Source organism: Emiliania huxleyi (genome assembly GCF_000372725.1).
Source record: "Emiliania huxleyi CCMP1516 unplaced genomic scaffold EMIHUscaffold_235, whole genome shotgun sequence".
Classification (NCBI taxonomy): domain Eukaryota; phylum Haptophyta; order Isochrysidales; family Noelaerhabdaceae; genus Emiliania; species Emiliania huxleyi.
In genome coordinates, this window is record NW_005200291.1 from 171,049 (window position 1) to 189,079 (window position 18,031).

At 64.6% G+C, this 18,031-nt stretch overlaps 4 protein-coding genes across 4 annotated transcripts; all 4 read right to left on the minus strand.

The window, feature by feature from the left end:
• Positions 1–2,184: 2,184 nt before the first annotated feature.
• On the minus strand, positions 2,185–2,770 carry EMIHUDRAFT_236503 (hypothetical protein; the record flags this gene model as incomplete). The annotated part of the gene is made up of 2 exons (XM_005779189.1): positions 2,185–2,372; positions 2,599–2,770. 2 exons carry the CDS (start codon positions 2,768–2,770, stop codon positions 2,185–2,187), a joined length of 360 nt encoding a protein of 119 aa, XP_005779246.1.
• Positions 2,771–3,103: 333 nt separating this feature from the next.
• On the minus strand, positions 3,104–4,402 carry EMIHUDRAFT_114959 (hypothetical protein; the record flags this gene model as incomplete). Its single annotated transcript, XM_005779190.1, has 1 exon — positions 3,104–4,402. One exon carries the CDS (start codon positions 4,400–4,402, stop codon positions 3,104–3,106), a length of 1,299 nt encoding a protein of 432 aa, XP_005779247.1.
• An 827-nt stretch (positions 4,403–5,229) lies between these two features.
• On the minus strand, positions 5,230–6,673 carry EMIHUDRAFT_443369 (mitochondrial processing peptidase; the record flags this gene model as incomplete). The annotated part of the gene is made up of 2 exons (XM_005779191.1): positions 5,230–5,546; positions 5,714–6,673. The coding sequence occupies 2 exons, from the start codon at positions 6,668–6,670 to the stop codon at positions 5,424–5,426; spliced, it is 1,080 nt and encodes a 359-aa protein (XP_005779248.1). The 3' UTR covers positions 5,230–5,423.
• Positions 6,674–14,918: 8,245 nt separating this feature from the next.
• Positions 14,919–16,621, minus strand: EMIHUDRAFT_443371 (hypothetical protein). The gene is made up of 2 exons (XM_005779192.1): positions 16,424–16,621; positions 14,919–16,287 (listed from the first exon to the last, which is right to left on the minus strand). The coding sequence occupies exons 1-2, from the start codon at positions 16,550–16,552 to the stop codon at positions 15,274–15,276; spliced, it is 1,143 nt and encodes a 380-aa protein (XP_005779249.1). The 5' UTR covers positions 16,553–16,621; the 3' UTR covers positions 14,919–15,273.
• Between the last annotated feature and the right edge of the window lie 1,410 nt (positions 16,622–18,031).

Consider the following 18,031-nt stretch of genomic DNA (forward strand, 5'->3'; position numbering starts at 1 on the left):
CTACGAGATTATGTTTTCCAACGAGGGGCAGTGCACTGCAATGAGCACGTGGGCGCACACGGCGGAGAAGGAGCAGGTCGGCTCTGAGGCGAGCATTGCGCCAACGTGTGAGTTGAGCCACCAGGAACAGACGGGCAAGACAGGCTTCCTCACCTATTCGTGCTGCAGAACATGCACTGTGAGTACGCCTCTGACTCTTGCCTTCATATCAATCACATAGGCTTCCTCATCTACTTCCACTCCAAGTATCAGTGCGACGCGATGGCGAAGTGGGCGCAACATGCGGAGATGGAGGCGACGGGTGAGTCGGTGAAGCCCCGATGCGAGCGAGTTGGCGGCGCCAGCGCCGGAGTCAAGGATAAATTCCTGAAGTACCCTGGGTGAGGTTGCCGCCTTGCTTTCTCTCGACACGTCTCTCCTTGCACGGGTGCCCCTCCCCTTCTGCTACCCTTGACGGTTCATCACCCGGCCGTACCAGGTACATAATTGAGTTCAATACCAAAAACCAGTGCATGGAGATGTCGCGATGGGCTATCGGCGCGGAGATCCTGGACGAGTCGATGGAGAAGTCCAAGGCTTCGGAGGCGGCCGTCGCCCGTACACTGGCGAAGATGAATGTGGCTCACGAGGTAGCCACGCTCGACATCACAGCCGATCTGTACGCTGCGGCCGAGCGCGACTTGAATCCGCACGAGATGTGCCAGGAGAGCCTGGCAAAGACGGGGAGCCGGTACTACGAGCTGCTGTTTCCCAGAGAGGGCCAGTGCACCGCAATGGCGGAGTGGGCCCACGATGCCGAGGTCGCGAGTGTTGTGGCGGCGGGCGGGAGTGTGGGGCAGGCGGGCCCTGCGCCGGTGTGCGAGCTGACTGCAACGGAGGGCGTTGCAGGGAAGCCGCCGGCCAAGGGGTTCGCAATCTACTTTCACACGAAGAGTGGCTGCGACAAGATGGCCAAGTGGGCCAGTCAGGAAGAGCAAGCGGACACGGGTCACTCTGAGGCGCTCGCGTGCGACGGGATGTGCCCGGCGGATATCATACTTCCGTGAAGCTTCTTGAAGTTGCCATATAGGTGCCGACCTGCCAAAGGACTTACCCCCCGACGTTTCCGGGCTATGTGGTCGAGTTGCGCACCGAGAGGCAGTGCTTGTCGATGGCCACTTGGGCGCTCCACGCGGAGACGATGGGTACTGCGGCAAAGCGCGCGGCGGAGTTCCTGGTCGACGAGGAGGTCGAAGTCGTAGAGGAGATGCCGTCCGATATCTGCTCGGCGGTCGCTGCTTGCGAGACTGAGGGCGGCGGCGGCTGGCCCTTCTTCCTCAGCCAGGAGAGTCGCGCGGCCCGGAACGGCGCTGGTGGCACGGGTCTCCCGGTGATGATGGCGGTGACCGTGGCCAGCTTGGCGGTGGCGATCGCCGCCCTCGTCAAGATGAACAGGCTCGAGCATCGGCTCGCGCCGCTCCTGCAGGACGCCGCCCAGGCGCCAGCCTCGCAGCTCATGTAAGAGGGACTACATGGCGCTCGGCTGGGGGAGGGTTGGCGGATATGGGCACCATGGTTGCCGCGGCCCAACGGAGCCCGGGGGCGCGTTGCCGTTGGGCGCGACACAGCACACAACGCGAAGGCGGAAGGGTCAGCATTGCTATTGGTGACACCGGGGAGGTGGTTGCGGAGGGAGAGGAGAGAGTATCGTCTTTGTATCGATGGTCCGAACGAGAACGAAATTACGAACACAAATGACATTCTCCAAGACCCCCAAGAGCAAGACTCTTATGACTCTTCCACAAGACGTCAAGTTTTGCCGATGGAGAAATTTTGCAACTTTGGGGGGCGGGCGTTGCCGGGCGCACTCGGGATCTCGGACAGATTTACGAGACTCGAGACTTCGAGACACACACGGCCGCCGCGCGGGCTGTACGGCGAGACACACACAGAGAGCCGCCCCCACAACACGCATAACGCGCACGCACAAGTTCTAGGCACAAGCCAGTGCCCACACCGGCTCCGGCTCAGGTCGTGGGGCATAGCTCGGGTGTAAACGGGGTCTGGGGCGGAGGCCCCAGCGGCCCGCCGCAGGCGCCGCCGGAGGCTGGCCCGCCGCAGGCGCCGATTTTTTTGGCGTTTTTTGCTCAAAATTGAGATATTTCTCATCAAATTCTCATCAAAATCGAGCTCGCTACGAGCTCTCTAACTGCACAGCATCTCCTCGTTGAGCCTAGCGGCGCCCGTATCGCCCACGTCCACATTCTTCTTCTTCTTCTTGCCCTTCTTGCCCTCGGCCCTTGCTGCACTTAGCCGCTCAACCTCCGCCAGCAGCAGCTCCTTGGCATGCCGCGCCGCCTCCATCTGCTTTGCCTCCCACGCTGCCGCTTCCTCTAAAGCAGCGCCGCCACTAAGCGGCGCAACCAAGTTCTCGCATTGTTTGCATGAGCACGTGTCCTGCTTGGCGCGGCGCACAATCCGCGCGCGGCGAGTGAGGTGCGTGAGAGCAGAAGACTGACAGCAGGAGCTGCAGGAGCTGCGCAGGTCGGATGGGCGGTGACGCCGTCGAGCCACGGCGCAAAGGCCAATCGCTGCTGCTGCGCCAACGAGCGGCGACACGAGGCTGCTGGCAGCTGGCAGAGCGAATCGCGATTCCGGCGGCTGCCGTCAGCCCGCCGACACCGACGGCCTGGCTGAGGTCAAACTCCTCCACACGTCGGACCAGCCATGCGTCGGCCACGGCGACGAGACGTCTGCGTGCAAACAGCCCACCACCCGGACGATTGAACATGCCAGCTGGGCTCTACCAGGGCTCTCGTGGCCCGTGGCGCGAAACCCAGGTGAAACAGGCGGGCTGCGGCGGGCGCATAAACTATTCACAGCTAATGAAAACTATTTAAACTCGCGGCTTCATCAAAGTTTGAGGTGTCTTCGTCCTCAGGACCATCAAGACAGCTCTATTCACACCCTATTTGGTTTGAAGACACTCGGGGATGCCCGTTTACACCCAATCGACAAGTCGCTGGGCCCTCTGACCTGAGCTGGAGCCACCAAGAGAGCGCTCTCGGGCCATCTTGTTGTGTAAACGAATAGTAAAATGACTACGCTCACACGCGCCGCCTCACTAGCGGCCACCCTCGCGCGCGACGCCCTGAGGCGAGCTGTTTGTCCACCTTTCCTCGGGGATTGAGAGAGCAACCGCGGCGCTCACGCATAGCAGCAACGCCGTCGAGTAGAACGGCAAGCCAAGGACGCCCCGCGCCGAGCCAAACGCGAACAGCCAAGCATACAGCGACGGCGCGATGACCTTGATGACGGCGTTGAGCGTGTTGCGCTCGGCGGCGAGCTGCCCCTGCGGCACGCCCAGCTCCTCGCCTAGCCGCAGAGTCCGCGCAGAGTCAGGGGGGAGGGCTCGTTGAGCGGAGGGCTCCGGGTCGCCAAGCCGCTCGCCCAGGTTGGTGATGCGCGCCGACGTCGCCTGCCCCTTGCCCGCGCCGAGCGCGAGCGGGACGATGGCGCCAAAGGCGATCGGGTCCGAGGTTGCGCGGCCGAGCAGGAGCGATGCGCACGCCGACGCGCCCGTGCTCGCCGCAGTGTGTCCGCGCGCTCCGAGCCGCCGGATGGACGGCCCGGTGAGCAGGGTGCCGAGCATCGAGGCGAAGCCGGCGGCGGCGGCGTACCGGCCGCACTGGGCGGCGCCCCAGCCTCGCAGCTCGCGCGCGAGGACCTGCCACAGGTCGCCCATCCCGTTGGTGAGCGACTGGCAGACGACGACGAGGTTGAGCTTCGCGCTGAGCAGGCCCCGCCGGAAGAGGGCGAGCGAGGAGAGGGGGGAGCTCCCGCGCCACGCGAACCGGACGCGGCGGGCTTCGGCGAGCGTCTCGCGGAAGCCAAAGGCGACGCAGCCGAGGACGGCGGCGCCGAGCGTGCAGGAGCAGGCGTAAGCGTACCGGATGTCGCGCTGCGCCAGAGGGCCGCCCACGAGGCTCGAGACGGCGTACCCGAGGCCCATCGCCGCCTGGATGCGGCTGCCAACCACGGCGAGCTGGGTCGCGTTGTGCCCAAAGCAGTCGGCCATCAACGCCTGGTAAGCGAGCCAATACACAGGCACGGCGAGCGTGGAGGCGACCCGGGCGGCGATGAGCGTCGGAAGTGTCGGCGAGCAGATGACTGTCGATCGTGCGATGGCGGTCATCGCCGGCGCCGCGAGCAGGATGGGCTTCCGGCCGATGGCGTCCGCCAGCTTTCCGAACCCGCCGCTGAGCAGCACCTCCGCCAGAGCCGAGGCGGAGCCGAGCTGGCCCAACAGCTGCGCCACTTCACGCGGCGAGAGGCCCGAGGAGCGCAGCGCAGGAGGGAGAGCCGTGCCGATGACGCCAAAGCACGCGGACTGCAGCCCGGCCGTGAGACAAAGGAGCCACATCTGGGGCGGCTGCGCCACCGCCGGACGATCGTCTCGAGCGGCGAGCAAGACGCAGCTCCGGGACCGTGCAGTCGGCATGAACCGTGAGCGATGGAGCAGGCGCGTGTCAACGGCAGATGCTGCACACGGCCCACACGCGGCGAGCAGTAGCATCATATGAGGCGAGCGTTGAGTGCAGGCTGGCCGACCTTGCGGCGGCGGGGGGGCGGCGGCACGGCGGGTGAGCTTCAGCGTACAAAAAAGAATTAGGAACGCGCAGGCACGGGACTGCGAAGGGAGATAGAAAGAGGCAGACGACCAAGGGTTAGGGTGGGCGACGGCTAGCACCACACTCTCTCCTTAAAATCCCTGTGTGGTGGCGGCGTGCCCCGTGCCGTCCTCCCATCCCTCCCTTGGCGCTTGGGTTGTCTGTTTTCTGTCTTTCTTTCTTTCGGGACTGGCGCGCACTGGCACTAACACAGGTACACCTGACCAAAAAACCCAGCGCCGCCCTGTCGTGGACGTGCTCCCATCTCGCCGGAGCCTCCGCCGGAGCGCCGGAGGCATCGCGCCGAAAACGGAAAACCCCGCGCATTCCACCCCAACGGATGTTGCGCAGGAGGCAGATGGACAATAAACATGGGTGGTTCATGCTTTCTTTCTTTTGGTTTTAACCTTTTCTGCCCACCGATCGGCTCTTTTGGTGTTTTGGGTTTTGCCGATGCGATGAGCGCTTGCCGGGCGTGCCGCTGGACGACGTGGACCTGTGTGGAGCGACTCAGCGACAGCGGGAGTGGAGAGAGAATTCACAAGTTAGCGATGTGTCCGCATCGACATCGTACAACGGCGAGGGGAGAGTGCCGACTGGCACCAGCATTCTTAAATTAAGAGGAGCGCGAACGCTGTCGCTGTCTGCACACAAGCACGGACGCCTCCGATACGAAATGCACGTAGGAATATGGTGGACAGCCTGCTGGGGAGTTCTCTCTGTGGGACCTGGGTGTGGCGATGGCCCGCGCTCTGTCTGGCCGACACCGACGATCTAGTTGAACTGCTTCGCAATCAGGTCGTACCGCGGGACCGAGGTCGTGTCGCCGTAGACGGCGACGGAGGGCGGCGAGGAGGTGATCTTTTTCGTGACGTTTGCGAGGTCGGCGGCGGTCACCTGGGCGGGGTGGGCGGGGTGGTCACCCGAAGCCGCTCGCGGCCGTGTTCTCCACCGAGTCACCATCCTCAACGCGAGCCAGGTGGTGGTGGCAGTTTGGGGGGAGTGGGGGGGCAAGCGGGATGGCGAGTCGGTGGCGGTTTGCGTGTCGGGGGGTCCCGGCTCGCCTTGTCGATGCGGTCGACGAGCTCGAGCGGCGGGGTGTGCGCGCCGTAGGTGAGGAGCTGGCGGCCGATGTCCTCAAGCAGGATTGGCCGTGACTCGAGGTTCATGAGCAGCGACGACTTGAGCTGGTTCTTGGCGCGGCCGAGCTCCTCGGCAGAGATGTCGGAGCCCATCTTGTTGGCCTGGTCGCAGATGACGGCGACGAGCTGGCCCATTGCCTCGGGCGTGGTGGCGCCGTAGATGCCAAAGATGCCGGTGTCGTTGTAGAACGAGTTGAAGACGGACGCCGCCGTCACAAAGGCGTGCTGGTTGAGGATGTTTGTGAAGAGGCGCGTGTACATGCCCTTGCCGGGGCCGCCCGCCGAGAAGGAGGTGCCGCCGCCCATCATCGTGTTGAGGACGCAGAGCGGGACCAGCTCATCCGCCTTCCAGCCGCACCCGTGGAAGGCCAGCGAGAAGTGCGTCATCTCGTCCGCCGGCTGCGCCGACTCGCGCACCTCGCCGCCGACGTACGAAAACGGGAGCGACGTCTGCGGCGTGCCCGACGGCAGGTGGCCGAAGGAGGCCTCGGCGAGCGAGACGAGCTCCTCGTGCTCGTACCCCGCGGCGGAGAGCACCATCCGGCAGGGCACGTACTGCTCGGCCACGAACTTGCCCAGCACCTCGGGCGAGAGGTGCGGCAAGAAGCGGCCGCCGGCGAGCGGCGTGCCGAGCGGCGACTGGGCCCCGTACGCCGCGGTGTGAGACAGCTCCTGCAGCAGCATCTGCGGGTTGTTGCCCATGTCGTCCAGCTCGAGCTTGACCGCCACCTTCTCCTCCTCCACCTCCCACGGCAGGAACTTGGGGCGCAGCACCGTGTCGGCCAGCAGCTCGACCGCCTCAGGCACCGACTCCTTGAGGGTGTCGACCTGGTACACCATCGACTCGCGCCCCGCCACCGCGCTCAGCTGCGCGCCCATCAGCTCCGCCGCACGCACAACCTTGAGGTGCGAAAAGTTTTCCGACGTCTTGAAGGCCATGTGCTGCAGCATGTGTGAGGTGCCTGGCACGGCGTCGTACTGCGAGCCGGTGTCGATGAAGAGACCGAGCGAGGTGGAGGGCATCGTCATGTCAGCCGAGGCGACGCGCAAGCCGTTGCTCAGCGTCGTCACCTGCGGCGCAGCGGAGGGCCGCGCGCTCTGCTGGCGGAGGCCTTGCCAGCGGACGCAGAGAGAGGATTGCGCGCCTTTGTCGCCGTCGGGCTCTCAAACACGGGCGTCGAGCACGTCAGCTCCATCGGGATGGTCAGGTCGGGCTCCGTCTGCGGCGCCGCACCCCAGATCTGCCGCGCACGCGCCGGCCCCTGGAGGGCGAGCCTGCGCACAGAGGACAAGCCTTCATTCAGCGTGACGGCGGCACGCTGACACACTCAGCTCCCACGGCGAGCGGCGTGCAGTGGGCGGGCTCGGCGCAGCCCTGGCGGCGTGGGTGGTGTGTTAAGGCGGCGACTGCCTGCCAGTTCGCGCGAGTCGAGACATTCTGCTGCCTTTATTGTCAGGCGCGCTGCGCGAGAGATTTACAAGAAAACTTGTCGCGGGCTGGCACTAACACGTTCTCCCATCCCTCCCTTGGGTTGTCTGTTTTCTTTCTTTCTTTCTTTTACAGGGTGGGTTGTCTGTTTTCTTTCTTTTTTCCTTTCAGGTACACCACGAATAAAGAGAATTTCGGGCGCGCGGGGTCTGGTAAAGCCTTGGGTTCGAAGAGAAAGTGGACCTGAGCAACGATATGACTTGGCGGCGGCAAATGATCGCAGCTTGCGCGAGAAAGAGAGAGGAGAGCTTGATAAACTCGAGGGGCCAAAATATGCCGCGAGGAGGGCAGAGTTGCGTCGAAAGGTGGGAGAAGCCGCGAGAGCAAGGGATTGGCAGGCGGCGGCGGCGTCGCAGGACGAGGCAGACGAGAGCGACGCGACAGAGGCGGCAGGAGGGAGAACGACGAGACCAGAGTGGGACGACCGCGAGGTGGCATGAAGGTTGCAGCGAGAATCGGCGAGGGACTGCGAAGGGAGATAGAAAGAGGCAGACGACCAAGCTCCAAGGGTTAGGGTGGGCGACGGCTAGCACCACACTCCTCTCCTTAAAATCCCTGTGTGGTGGCGGCGTGCCGTCCTCCCATCCCTCCCTTGCGCCTTGGGTTGTCTGTTTTCTTTCTTTCTTAAAGCCTGGGCGACGGCTAGCGCATCACACCCCTCTCCTTAAAATCCCTGTGCGGTGGCGGCGTCTCGAGGGCGGCGTGCCGTCCTCCCATCCCTCCCTTGAATTGTCTGTTTTCTTTCTTTTTTTAAGCCTGTCCGAGAGAGAGAGATTTTTGAAAACCAACAAGAAATCACGACTCTCACAGTGATTTGGGCTCGGCAGCTTGTCAGCCCTCAGCCGAACGAAGCTGGGGCCGGTCCCGTAGCCGAGAGAGCCCGCGTCGATGAGTTCGACACGGTCAGGAGAGGCCTTGCGAAGAGGCCAGCGAGTTGGCGATCGCGTACTTCATGGTCGTCATCAAGTGACCGGCTGACAAGCCAGAGGTCGATACTCTGGACGAGAGGCAGACTCAGCTGCTCTCGGGTGATCTATCTCGCTCCCCCCCCCCCCCTTCGGTTGATGGTTTTCTGTTTACTTTTAGCTTACTATTCCCGGAGGAGGGCTGTTACGTACGGGTTTACGATTCATAGAAAGAAGATCAAGAAGAGGAAGTTTTCAAAAAAATGACTCTCTCACCATGGCTGGCGGAGAGTCGGGCAGATGTCGCCAAGGGAAGGGGACCACGGGCAAACATAAGAACGGGACGCGGCACGGACCAAGGTGCGTTGGGGACGGAATCACAAGATACGACCTCAATCTCCTACATTTTACACACACATTTTATTGGAAAGGCGACGCGCGGTTTGCTTCGCCATCGCAACGGGGACGACCGAGCTCTTGCTGCCCTCCTCGATGCGATGATATTCCTCCTTCTCCACCTCGGCCCGCTCGCCTGGCCGAGTCCGGGCGCGGGTGGTGCGTCGGCCAACGCCAGGCGGCCGACAACGCCCTGCCCGAGCGCCAAGCTTTGGCTGCCGCCCGCACACCCAATCCCCGCCGGCGATCTAGAGCGCGCACGCGCCACCAAGCCTGCTGCCGGCTCGCCATTGCTTGCTCCTGCCGCGACCCTCGTGAGCGCAACCCTGAACACCTGGATGCGAAGAAACTTGCCTGCCTCCTCCTTGCGCCCATGCTCTGACTTTGGAACCGAAGGCATTGATTCAGTCCTGACAGCACTGATCGACGCGGCACACCCCGAACTGGACGCGCTGTACCGCTCCCGTCGCGACAGACGCATGCTGAGGCAACGCAGTCTCGCCGCGTTTCGAGCCGAGTGGCGCTTTGAGCGGAGTGTCATTACCAATGCCAGCCTGCACCTGCGACCGATACTCGAAGAGCAATCCCGGCATTCAAAGTGCTACGAGGCGATTAACATCTTCCACCACCTCCTGACGAACCAGACCAAGTCGGCCGCGCTGGCCGCGGGCGTGGTGCTGCCGCTGCTGCCAGACGACAAGCAACGGCTGAGGCACCTTCGGCGCCTGCAGGCACTGCCTCTGAGGACGGGGCCGATGGGGAAGCCGCTCGGGTGGCACGGCGCTCCCAAATACCTGAGCTCAGCGGCGGCGCGCGCCGCTGCCGAGGCCACCAACACGTCAGAGTACAGCCAGGAATGCCCGTCTAACTGGTACCCCTCCGACTGGGACCTCGACCCCACCTTCTGGGAAGGCACGGAATGGGAGGGGTCTGCCAAGCCTGGCTTCCCTTTGCCCGAGTACCCATGCAAGCAAAGGTTTGCCGGGGAGATCGCGGGATCGTTTATGCCCCGGGTGTACCAAGAGCGATCACCCTGCATGATGGCGCACATTCCGTACAGCTTCCCCGAAAGCCAACCGGGAGAGTTCAGCGAGACGTTCCAGGAAGACGCTCATCGAGACGCCCAACACATCTTCGAGAAAGACGACTCGTTCGTGGACGATGCCGGATACGTGGACGGGGCCCGCTGCTTGGAGGAGAGCGTGTGCAGTGGAGGTGACGTCAACTACAGGATCAGGGCAGTCGTGCGCAAGATTAAGGTGCCAGGCTCCAAGAAGATCCAGTTCTCGACAGATCCCGATGCAAATGTCCCAGACCGACACATCAGCACCAGCGACGTCTATTTTCACACGCGCACGTTTGAGGCGATGCCCGGTGGCAACTCGCCCTTTGGTAGCGCCAAGTATGGTGGTGATGGAACTGAAGGCCTGCCCGGGCCAGCGCTGGAAGTGCTGCCGGGGCAGACCATCAACATCCTCGTGCGGAACGAACTTGGCGATGCTGACACGGCACTCAACGCCTCGTTCGAGGGCATCATCGAGGCAACGTGGAAGCGGATTCAGCTCCTGAACAAGCCCCACCCGAACGGAAGCGCCCTTGACGGCATGGGCTTTGGCAGCGTGTTGTACACCGGGCCTGATCTGGGGAGGCCGGTGATGACGGGCGATGCGGTCCCGACGGCAGATGAGATGAAATTCAACGAGCAAAATACTCCGGGACAAGACACGAACGGCTTCAACGTCTTCAACATCCATACACATGGCCTAGAGGTTCAGCCACACCTCTTTCACCCAATGGGGACCACCAATCCCGATGCGCCATGGATTGGAATCGAGCCCGACATCATGAACAGATCGAGACAATGCTACTGCTACCGACTGACAGTTGCAGAGTCGCAGAGCCCAGGACTGTTCCTGTACCATGTGCACCGCCACGGCACATCCTCCATGCTCACGTGGGCGGGCATGTATGGCCTGATTCGCGTGGGCGAGCACCAAACGCCTGGCACCTCGTCTCTGCTCGACGACGTGAAGCACATGGCCGACAAAGAAGGCCTCGCCTTCGATGAGAGTGACGTGCTACCCGTCCTCGCCGCTGATACTCTTTGGCGCTATGCATCTGTCCCGTGGGGCCCGAGCCAGCTCAATGGAGATATGTCCAAGATTCCAGCAGAAGACTCGCCAGATGCTGCGACGGTAATTTTGACCGACTGGTACCCCAACGTGCGCTACACCGGGATTCTTCATCCATGGCTTGTCAACGGCGATTTCAGGCCTACCTTACATGCGCGGACGCAGGCACTGACTCTGCTGCGGCTTGCATGCATCTCCGCAAGCAAGGTGTGGTGATGAGAAGAGACTGTTAGATGCCCGCCCTTTTGCCACACGGACTGACCAACCCTGTGGTGCCCTCCGGTTGGCAGCTTTGCACCTTCATGATCAAGAGAGTTGCAACAGACTCCTCCACGACGCTCCAGAGTGACTACCGAGACTATGTGCCATGGCACCAGATCGCCAGCGATGGCATCAGCTACACGCAGCCCCGATTTCGCTCGTCGAATCGGGAATGGACCAGCTTTGGAGCAACCCTCTCCCATGTCGAGGGCGCGTCCTCCAAAAACGTCTTCACCGCATTCACGCCGGGCGCAACTGCCGACTCGGCGATCAACTCACCCGACCTCCAACATTTCAAGGCCAGGATGAACAGCTCACAAAACACGCGCCAGGCATTGCAGGCTTATCTGAGCTTGGGCGGGGGCCAGAGGGAGGATCTCCTCGTAATGTTCCCCTACCCTGGAAGATACCTCCTGCAGAGCTTCTCGAACGCGTTTGACTCCAATGCGAACCCCAACCTCGGCAGCATGAACGACGACATGATGATCTCGGGTTGTCCTGAATGTGTGGCGCTAGCGGTGATTGAGGTGACCGGCGAAGAGGATGAGGATGCGCCAACGTACTTTACGCGTGGCCGAGATTTGACAGGTCACACGCTGTGCTCGGCTCGCCAGTCAATCGATCCTGACCGGAAGGTGGCGAGGCGGCGCGCAATAACCTTTGACGCAAATTTCAATCAAGAGGCTGCCCCGTTTCCACTCTACACGGTCGGGTCCTTTGGCACCGGCTCGGCTGAGCACGACGCGCCGCGGGCGTACGACGTCAATCACATCGACATGACGCTGTCTGGCGGCGACTGCGAGATATGGGTGGTCGCATCTCCGAACGCCTTTGCACATCCTTTCCACATGCACGTGAACCCGTTTCTCGTCCTCGGCGTCCAGAGTCAGTTCAACAACTTCACCTTCGGCTACTTTCAAACTGAATTCGGGAGAACCGACGGCGGTACAGGCCTTATGCTGCCAGATTATACAAACCCCTGGCTAATCGGGCAGGTCAACACCTGGCGCGACACAGTCATGATCCCCCCTTGGGGCCAGGCCACAATCAAGATTTGTTTCGACGCCGGGCTGCCGATGAAGGGAACTGAGTCACCGAACGTGGCCCCCATAGTCAGGTCCTTTCGGGGGAAATTTGTGTTTCACTGCCACTTCCTGGCACGCCATATAGACTGACTAAGCCCAACCCTACACCGAACCTTCACCCTAACCCTGACCCTGCTGGCTCAGGTGCATGAGGACACGGGACTCCTGAAGAATGTGTACCTCAAGGAGAAGAACTTCTCGAGACTCACGACTGAACGGCGGAGCTCGCCACAGTGCCATGCGCGATCTCCGCGGCCGTTCTTGCCTCCCCCTTCGTCGCCGTCGCCGCCACCCATCCAACCACAGCCGCGGTCGCCACCGTTTCCACCAAGGGCGCCGGGCCGATCAGAGTGGACATTCTTAATCGAAGTCACCGACGGATTACGTAGTGATCAAGCAAGCGACCAAAAGTGGACGCTCCTGTGTGGGGCAACTCTAACGAATTTCTCTGAGCTCCCCGACTACACAAGACGTGCCTGCTGCGGTGACCCATCAGAGTACTGCAGGGAAGGTGATCCGTTCTCGTCTACGTCTCCCCAATCAACGTGCCGAGGGATCACCGGCGAGACGTGTGCCTGCGTATTCAGCGAACCGCCGGACGGTGGTTCCTATATCAACGGCCGTGGTGCGAGCGGCCCTGGGCCATTCATACCATGCGTACTCCGTTTGTCCGACCGCACAAACCAGGATGGTTGGAACGGTGCGGAGTGGCGTGGGCTGGGCCACACCTTTACGCTTCGCGAAGGGGGTGTTGGCAACCCTTTGCAAGTTCCGTTCTCGATGGACGCAAATTACTACGACCCGCCCTGGCCTCCGTTTGCCTCACCGCAGCCTCCAGCCCCACCGCGGCCTCTGATGCCCACTCCGTCACCTCCACCGCCGCCATCACCGCCGTCGCCGCCGCCTCACCCATCCCTACCACCCATGGAAGCGTTCACCGTCCAGGTGAGTCCGGCAGAGGTCTACCCCGATGACGTGCGCTGGCATCTGCTCTGCGACGGAGGGGCCGCGGTTCCACTGCCGGGAAGTGCCGCGGCAGACACCTACGGAAACGCGGGTGCCGGGGTTCGTCTCGACGCGATCGCCTCGCCTGGCGCCAAGTGTAACCTCACCATGTTTGGCCTATCTGGCGAAGGCTGGCATGGAGCGGTGTGGCGCGGATTCGGCCAGTCTTTCAAGATGTCGTCTGGCTGGCGTCAGGACATGATGTTCGTCGTGCCGAAGAAGGGAGAAGGGGGCGGTGGCGCTGCCGGCGACCCGCACGTCCATTTCGCTCACGGCGGGCAGGCCGACTACCGCGGCGAGGACGACGCGATCGTTTGCTTCTTCTCCGCGCCCGGCATTGCGCTCAACATCAAGACGGAGGACGCCACCTTCACGCCGCCCTGGTGGCGCGACACGACCATCGACGGCTCCTACATCACCGAAGCGCACCTCGTCGCGCGCGTGGGCGGGGCCAAGCGCAAGTGGGCCAACATCTCCTTCATCGCCTCGCGGCTCACCGAGTACAACACCGGCCCCGATTTCATCGCCGGCTCCTGCGGCGGTCACGCCTTCTCCTTTGGACTCGGCACCACGCTCCGCCGTTGCGAGGAGCTCTCCATCAAGCCGCACTACTCGAGCGCCAAGTTTGAGGTGGCCACCATCACCACACCCGCCCACGCATTCATCGCCCACGTTGTCTCACGGCCGCACCTTGCACAAACGTTCCATTCAGGTGCGAGGCTGGACCTTCACCATCGGGGCCAACACCGTTGGGTGGCGCAAGTCCGGGCCAAAGCACCAGCTTGACATCAGCATCCACGCGGCCGGCGACGCGGCGGCCCGCTCCCTCCCGCACGGCGCGGGCCACGCTCCGCGACGCGACTGGAGGCAGGAGGGCCCGACCGGAGACCCTGCAAGGAACCTTCCGTTTAGGGATCGTCGGCCAGTCGTTCTCCGCGACAACACCGCGCGAGGGGAAGCGCGATGCGTACCCGCCCTTGGGCAGCCGCGCTGGCCGCTTCAAGACGAGCGCCATGGCCGAGGGCGCCATCGAGGGCTCCCCCCCCCCCCACCCCCCCCCACCCCCCCCCCTCCCAGCATTGACCAGCCCTCGTCGAAGTGGCTGTAGGAAGTGCGGCCATGTACAAGGTGGCAACGCCGTACGAGACGCGCTTCGCCTTCTCTCGATTCGAGGCCGAGGAAGAGGCGCACCCGAACCAGGAGCTGGCGAGGGTGGGCGCCGACGCGTCTGTCGCCGAGGAGGCGGAGGCGGCATGAGCGAGACCGGCAGGGGGGAGGCTGACGTCGATGGTGTGCCTGGCTGCTCGCGCGTGCATCAAGGGCCTTTAGCCCCTTTTCCAAGCCCTGCCCAAGGGTTTTTTTCTTTGCCAGTTTTTGCGCCCCCCTAAGGGAAAGGGGGGCCCCCCCCCCCCCCCCCCCCCCACACACACACACACACACACAGAGAGAGAGAGAGAGAGAGAGAGAGAGAGAGAGAGAGAGAGAGACGCGCCGCATGCATTGGCAGGCCAGCACCACCTCGATTCGCGCGATCGGCGCGTCTCGCCTGCCGGGACGGGGAGGGAGGGGGGCCGATTGTTAACGCTTTGCGTTTGCACACATATGTTGCCCCACAGAACAAGCCGCGCGCGCCGGCCGCCGCCGCGTCGGGGCCGCCCGGCCGCCGCGCCGCCGCCGGCCGCTTGTAGCCCGCGCGGGGAGGTCACAGCGGACCCCGTGGGGGGTACCTGGCAGGTACACACAGGTCACAGCTACAGAGACAGGTTTTATATGGTGTGCACAACGCATTCACCACACTCTCAGTCACTGTCTCTCCTCTCCTCTCACACACACCAGAAGAAGGAGACTCGTGATAAATTGGACATATTCTTTCACGGCATGTACAGACACAAGACGACAACACAAAGAGACCGATGACACGTTACGTATCGTGCCCCCGCTGCCCGCGCCAACGGCACTCTGCGCACACCGCACAGAAACCCACTCCCACGACAGCCGCACCAGCTAGTACGGAGGCGGCGGACGGAACGGAATGCCTCCACCTTGCCAGTTACCGCGGGGCCCACCTCGATGCTCGAAATATGCAGCTCAATGTGAGACATCGCGAGATCTCGGCAGTTTAGAGACCTAATGTTATTTTCTATCACACACACACACCATGCGAACCCGAAATATGTAGGAGAGTCGGATACGTAGACTACAGACAAGCTCAAGCCTCGGCGGCAGGAGCGACCGCTGCTCCACCGGAGCAGGACGATAACGTGGATGACGATGTGCCCCTGCGCATGATGAACTTGCGCAGGAGCGATTTGCCACTTCGCGCCGGGACGAGCGCGCTCGGCGGGGTCGACCCCGCCCCCGAGAGGTCGTCAAAGGGGACGGCGTCGTCGGCGAGGGAGATGTCGCAGAGGACGGAGCACAGCTCGATCGGCTCGCCCCTCGGGTGCATCATCTTCAGGGCGCGCACGCCGCCGCGCAGCGAGAGCAGCGGCACGGCGGCGTACGCCAGCAGCGTGTCCGAGCTCTGCGTCACCTCCTTAAGGCTCGGCAGGGTCGACGGCGCGAGCCACTCGGCCGGCACTCCGTTGGAGGCGCTGAGGGGCGCCGACGACGCGGACCACACGCACACACGCAGCACGGACAGCTCGGGCCGAGACGCGAGCACCTCGGCCTCCTCGGCCGCGGCAGCGCGCGGCGCGCCGCCCGCGCCCGCGCGCCCCTCCTCATCCGCGTGCGCGACACCCCACTCGGCGTTGAAGCCGTTGCCGAGCACGGTCGAGGAGCGCCACACGCACCGCTGCAGGCCCCTCAGCCTCGCGACGGCGTCGGTGTCGGCCGCCTCGCCCGGCCCCTCGGCGACGCTGCGGTTGACGGCGCAGCAGAAGCCCGGCCCGATGACCTGCATCGTGACGTACACGTCCGCAGCCTCCGTGGCGCCGGAGGGCGGCTCGCTCTTTGTGTCGAGCCGCGGCACGCTGCCGTGCCACGGAGGAGGCGGCTCGGCCACGCGCCCCTCGCCAACCTTTGGCACGTGGCGCGCCGAGAGCAGCGAGACGCGCAGCGCGAGGCCGGTGGAGCGCGGCGGAGCGAGCAGGTAGCCGCAGCCGCCATTCTGGCTGAAGAGCGCGGAGGCGTAGACGAAGGCGTCGTCGGGGGTCTGAAGGTTGAGGGCGACCATCTGGAAGCCGGAGGCGGACAGGTTGGCGAAGAGCTCCGGCTCGACCTGCCGCGAGGGGAGAGTGGAGGGTGAGGGGAGGGGTAGGGGGGGATGGAGCCGCAGCGGGGCCGGCGCACGCGTGGCGGCAACGCGGCGGCACTGCATGTGCGGCGGCGCTGCGTGTGCGGCGGCGGACGCGCACATTGTCGCTCGCGTAGCGCGAGTAGTGCGGGTAGACGCGGCAGAGGCGCGTCCGGTTGATCGAGACGATCTGCTCCGAGTCGAGCTCGCGCAGCAGCCGGGTCGCCTCGCGCTCGTTGATGGAGCACATCTGCGTCGGCTGCCACGTGTGGCCCGGCGCGGCGGCCAGCTTGCGCGAAGCGAGGTGGGTGATCTCGGACAGGTCGGGCGAGATGCGGTCGCGGTTGAGCCCTTTGAACTGCTCCGAGCGCCAGAGCTCGTCGTTGATGACCGCGGCCCACTCGGCCGCCGCCGCCTCGCTCGGGGCCTCAAACACGCAGTGCTTTGACCCGACCGCGTCTAGGAACCGCGGCGCGCTCGACCCACTCGCTGTGGCGCCGCCGGCCGGCTCGGCGTTCTCCTCGGCCCGCCCACTCGCCGCGTCGTCGAGGTAGACGACGCTGAGGTGGCGGCCGCTCGCCGTCGCCTGCGTCGTCACCTCGAGCAGCTCGGGCTGCTCCTCGACGGCGGCCGCGGCGGCGGCCACCGCGGCGGCCCGGCCCGACGGGAGCGGGCCGACGGCAGACACCTCCGACAGCAGCGCGTCGGCAGTCTCCGGCAGCCCGCCGCCCTTGGCGTCGCCCCGCGGGCCGGCCTCCTGCTGCTCGCCCTCGGGGGGGGCGGCCTGCCCGCCGGCAGCAAGCTCGGCCCGCCGCTCGCCGTGGAGCCACAGCTGCGGCCGGGCGCCGTCGCACGAGCGGAGCTGCACAAAGAAGCTCCGGCTCACCGGCGCAGCGTCGTCGAAGGAGACCATGCTCAGCCGGCCCGAGTGCACCGTGCTGCCGCTGCCGCCGCCGCCCGCCGCCGAGCGGCCCGCCGTGGAGAGGTAGGAGAGGGCCGCAGACGCCTTGCTGCACACGCGAGACGCGCCGCGCGGCCGCGGCCTCCGCGGCCGCCGCTTGCCGTCGCCCACCCCCGCTGCTGCGGCCCGGCGCTCGGGCGAGCCGTCGCGGTGGCGCGGCGAGTCGGCGGTCGTGCCCGAGTAGTTGGAGCACGCGGCCGTGCCGACGGAGTAGTCGGAGTAGACCGAGCTGGTGGACTCGCCTCGCTGCAGCGAGCCGATCACCGGCGCCGACTCGCCTCGCTGCAGCGGGCCCACGACCGAGTCCCTCGACTCGTCGCGCGGCAGCGAGGCGGCGACCGAGCCGGCCGACTCGCCTCGCTGCAGCGAGCCGGCGACGGAGGCCTTCGAGTCGGCGCGCTGCAGCGAGCCGGCAGCCGAGCCGGCGGCCGTCCCGTTGGAACTGCTCGACTCGCCGCGCTGCAGCGACCCGATGCTGAGCCCCGACTCGGACCGCTGCGGCGCAAAGACGTTTGAGAGCTGGCGCACCGACGCGTGCGCGTCGCACGCCGCGGGGGCGGTGTCCTCGGACGAGCCCTGCGCGGCGGGCCGCGGCGGCAGCGCGGCGGCGGCGGAGGAGCCCTTGAAGGCGGGGTGGGTGGTGGGGACGACCCGCCCCTTGAGGAGGATGCGGCCCATCAGCTCGAGGGGCGAGCGCAGCACGCCGTCGCCCGGCGGGAGCAGCCGCTCCCCGAGCGCCGCCTTGAAGAGCTCGGCGAGCTTGACTTG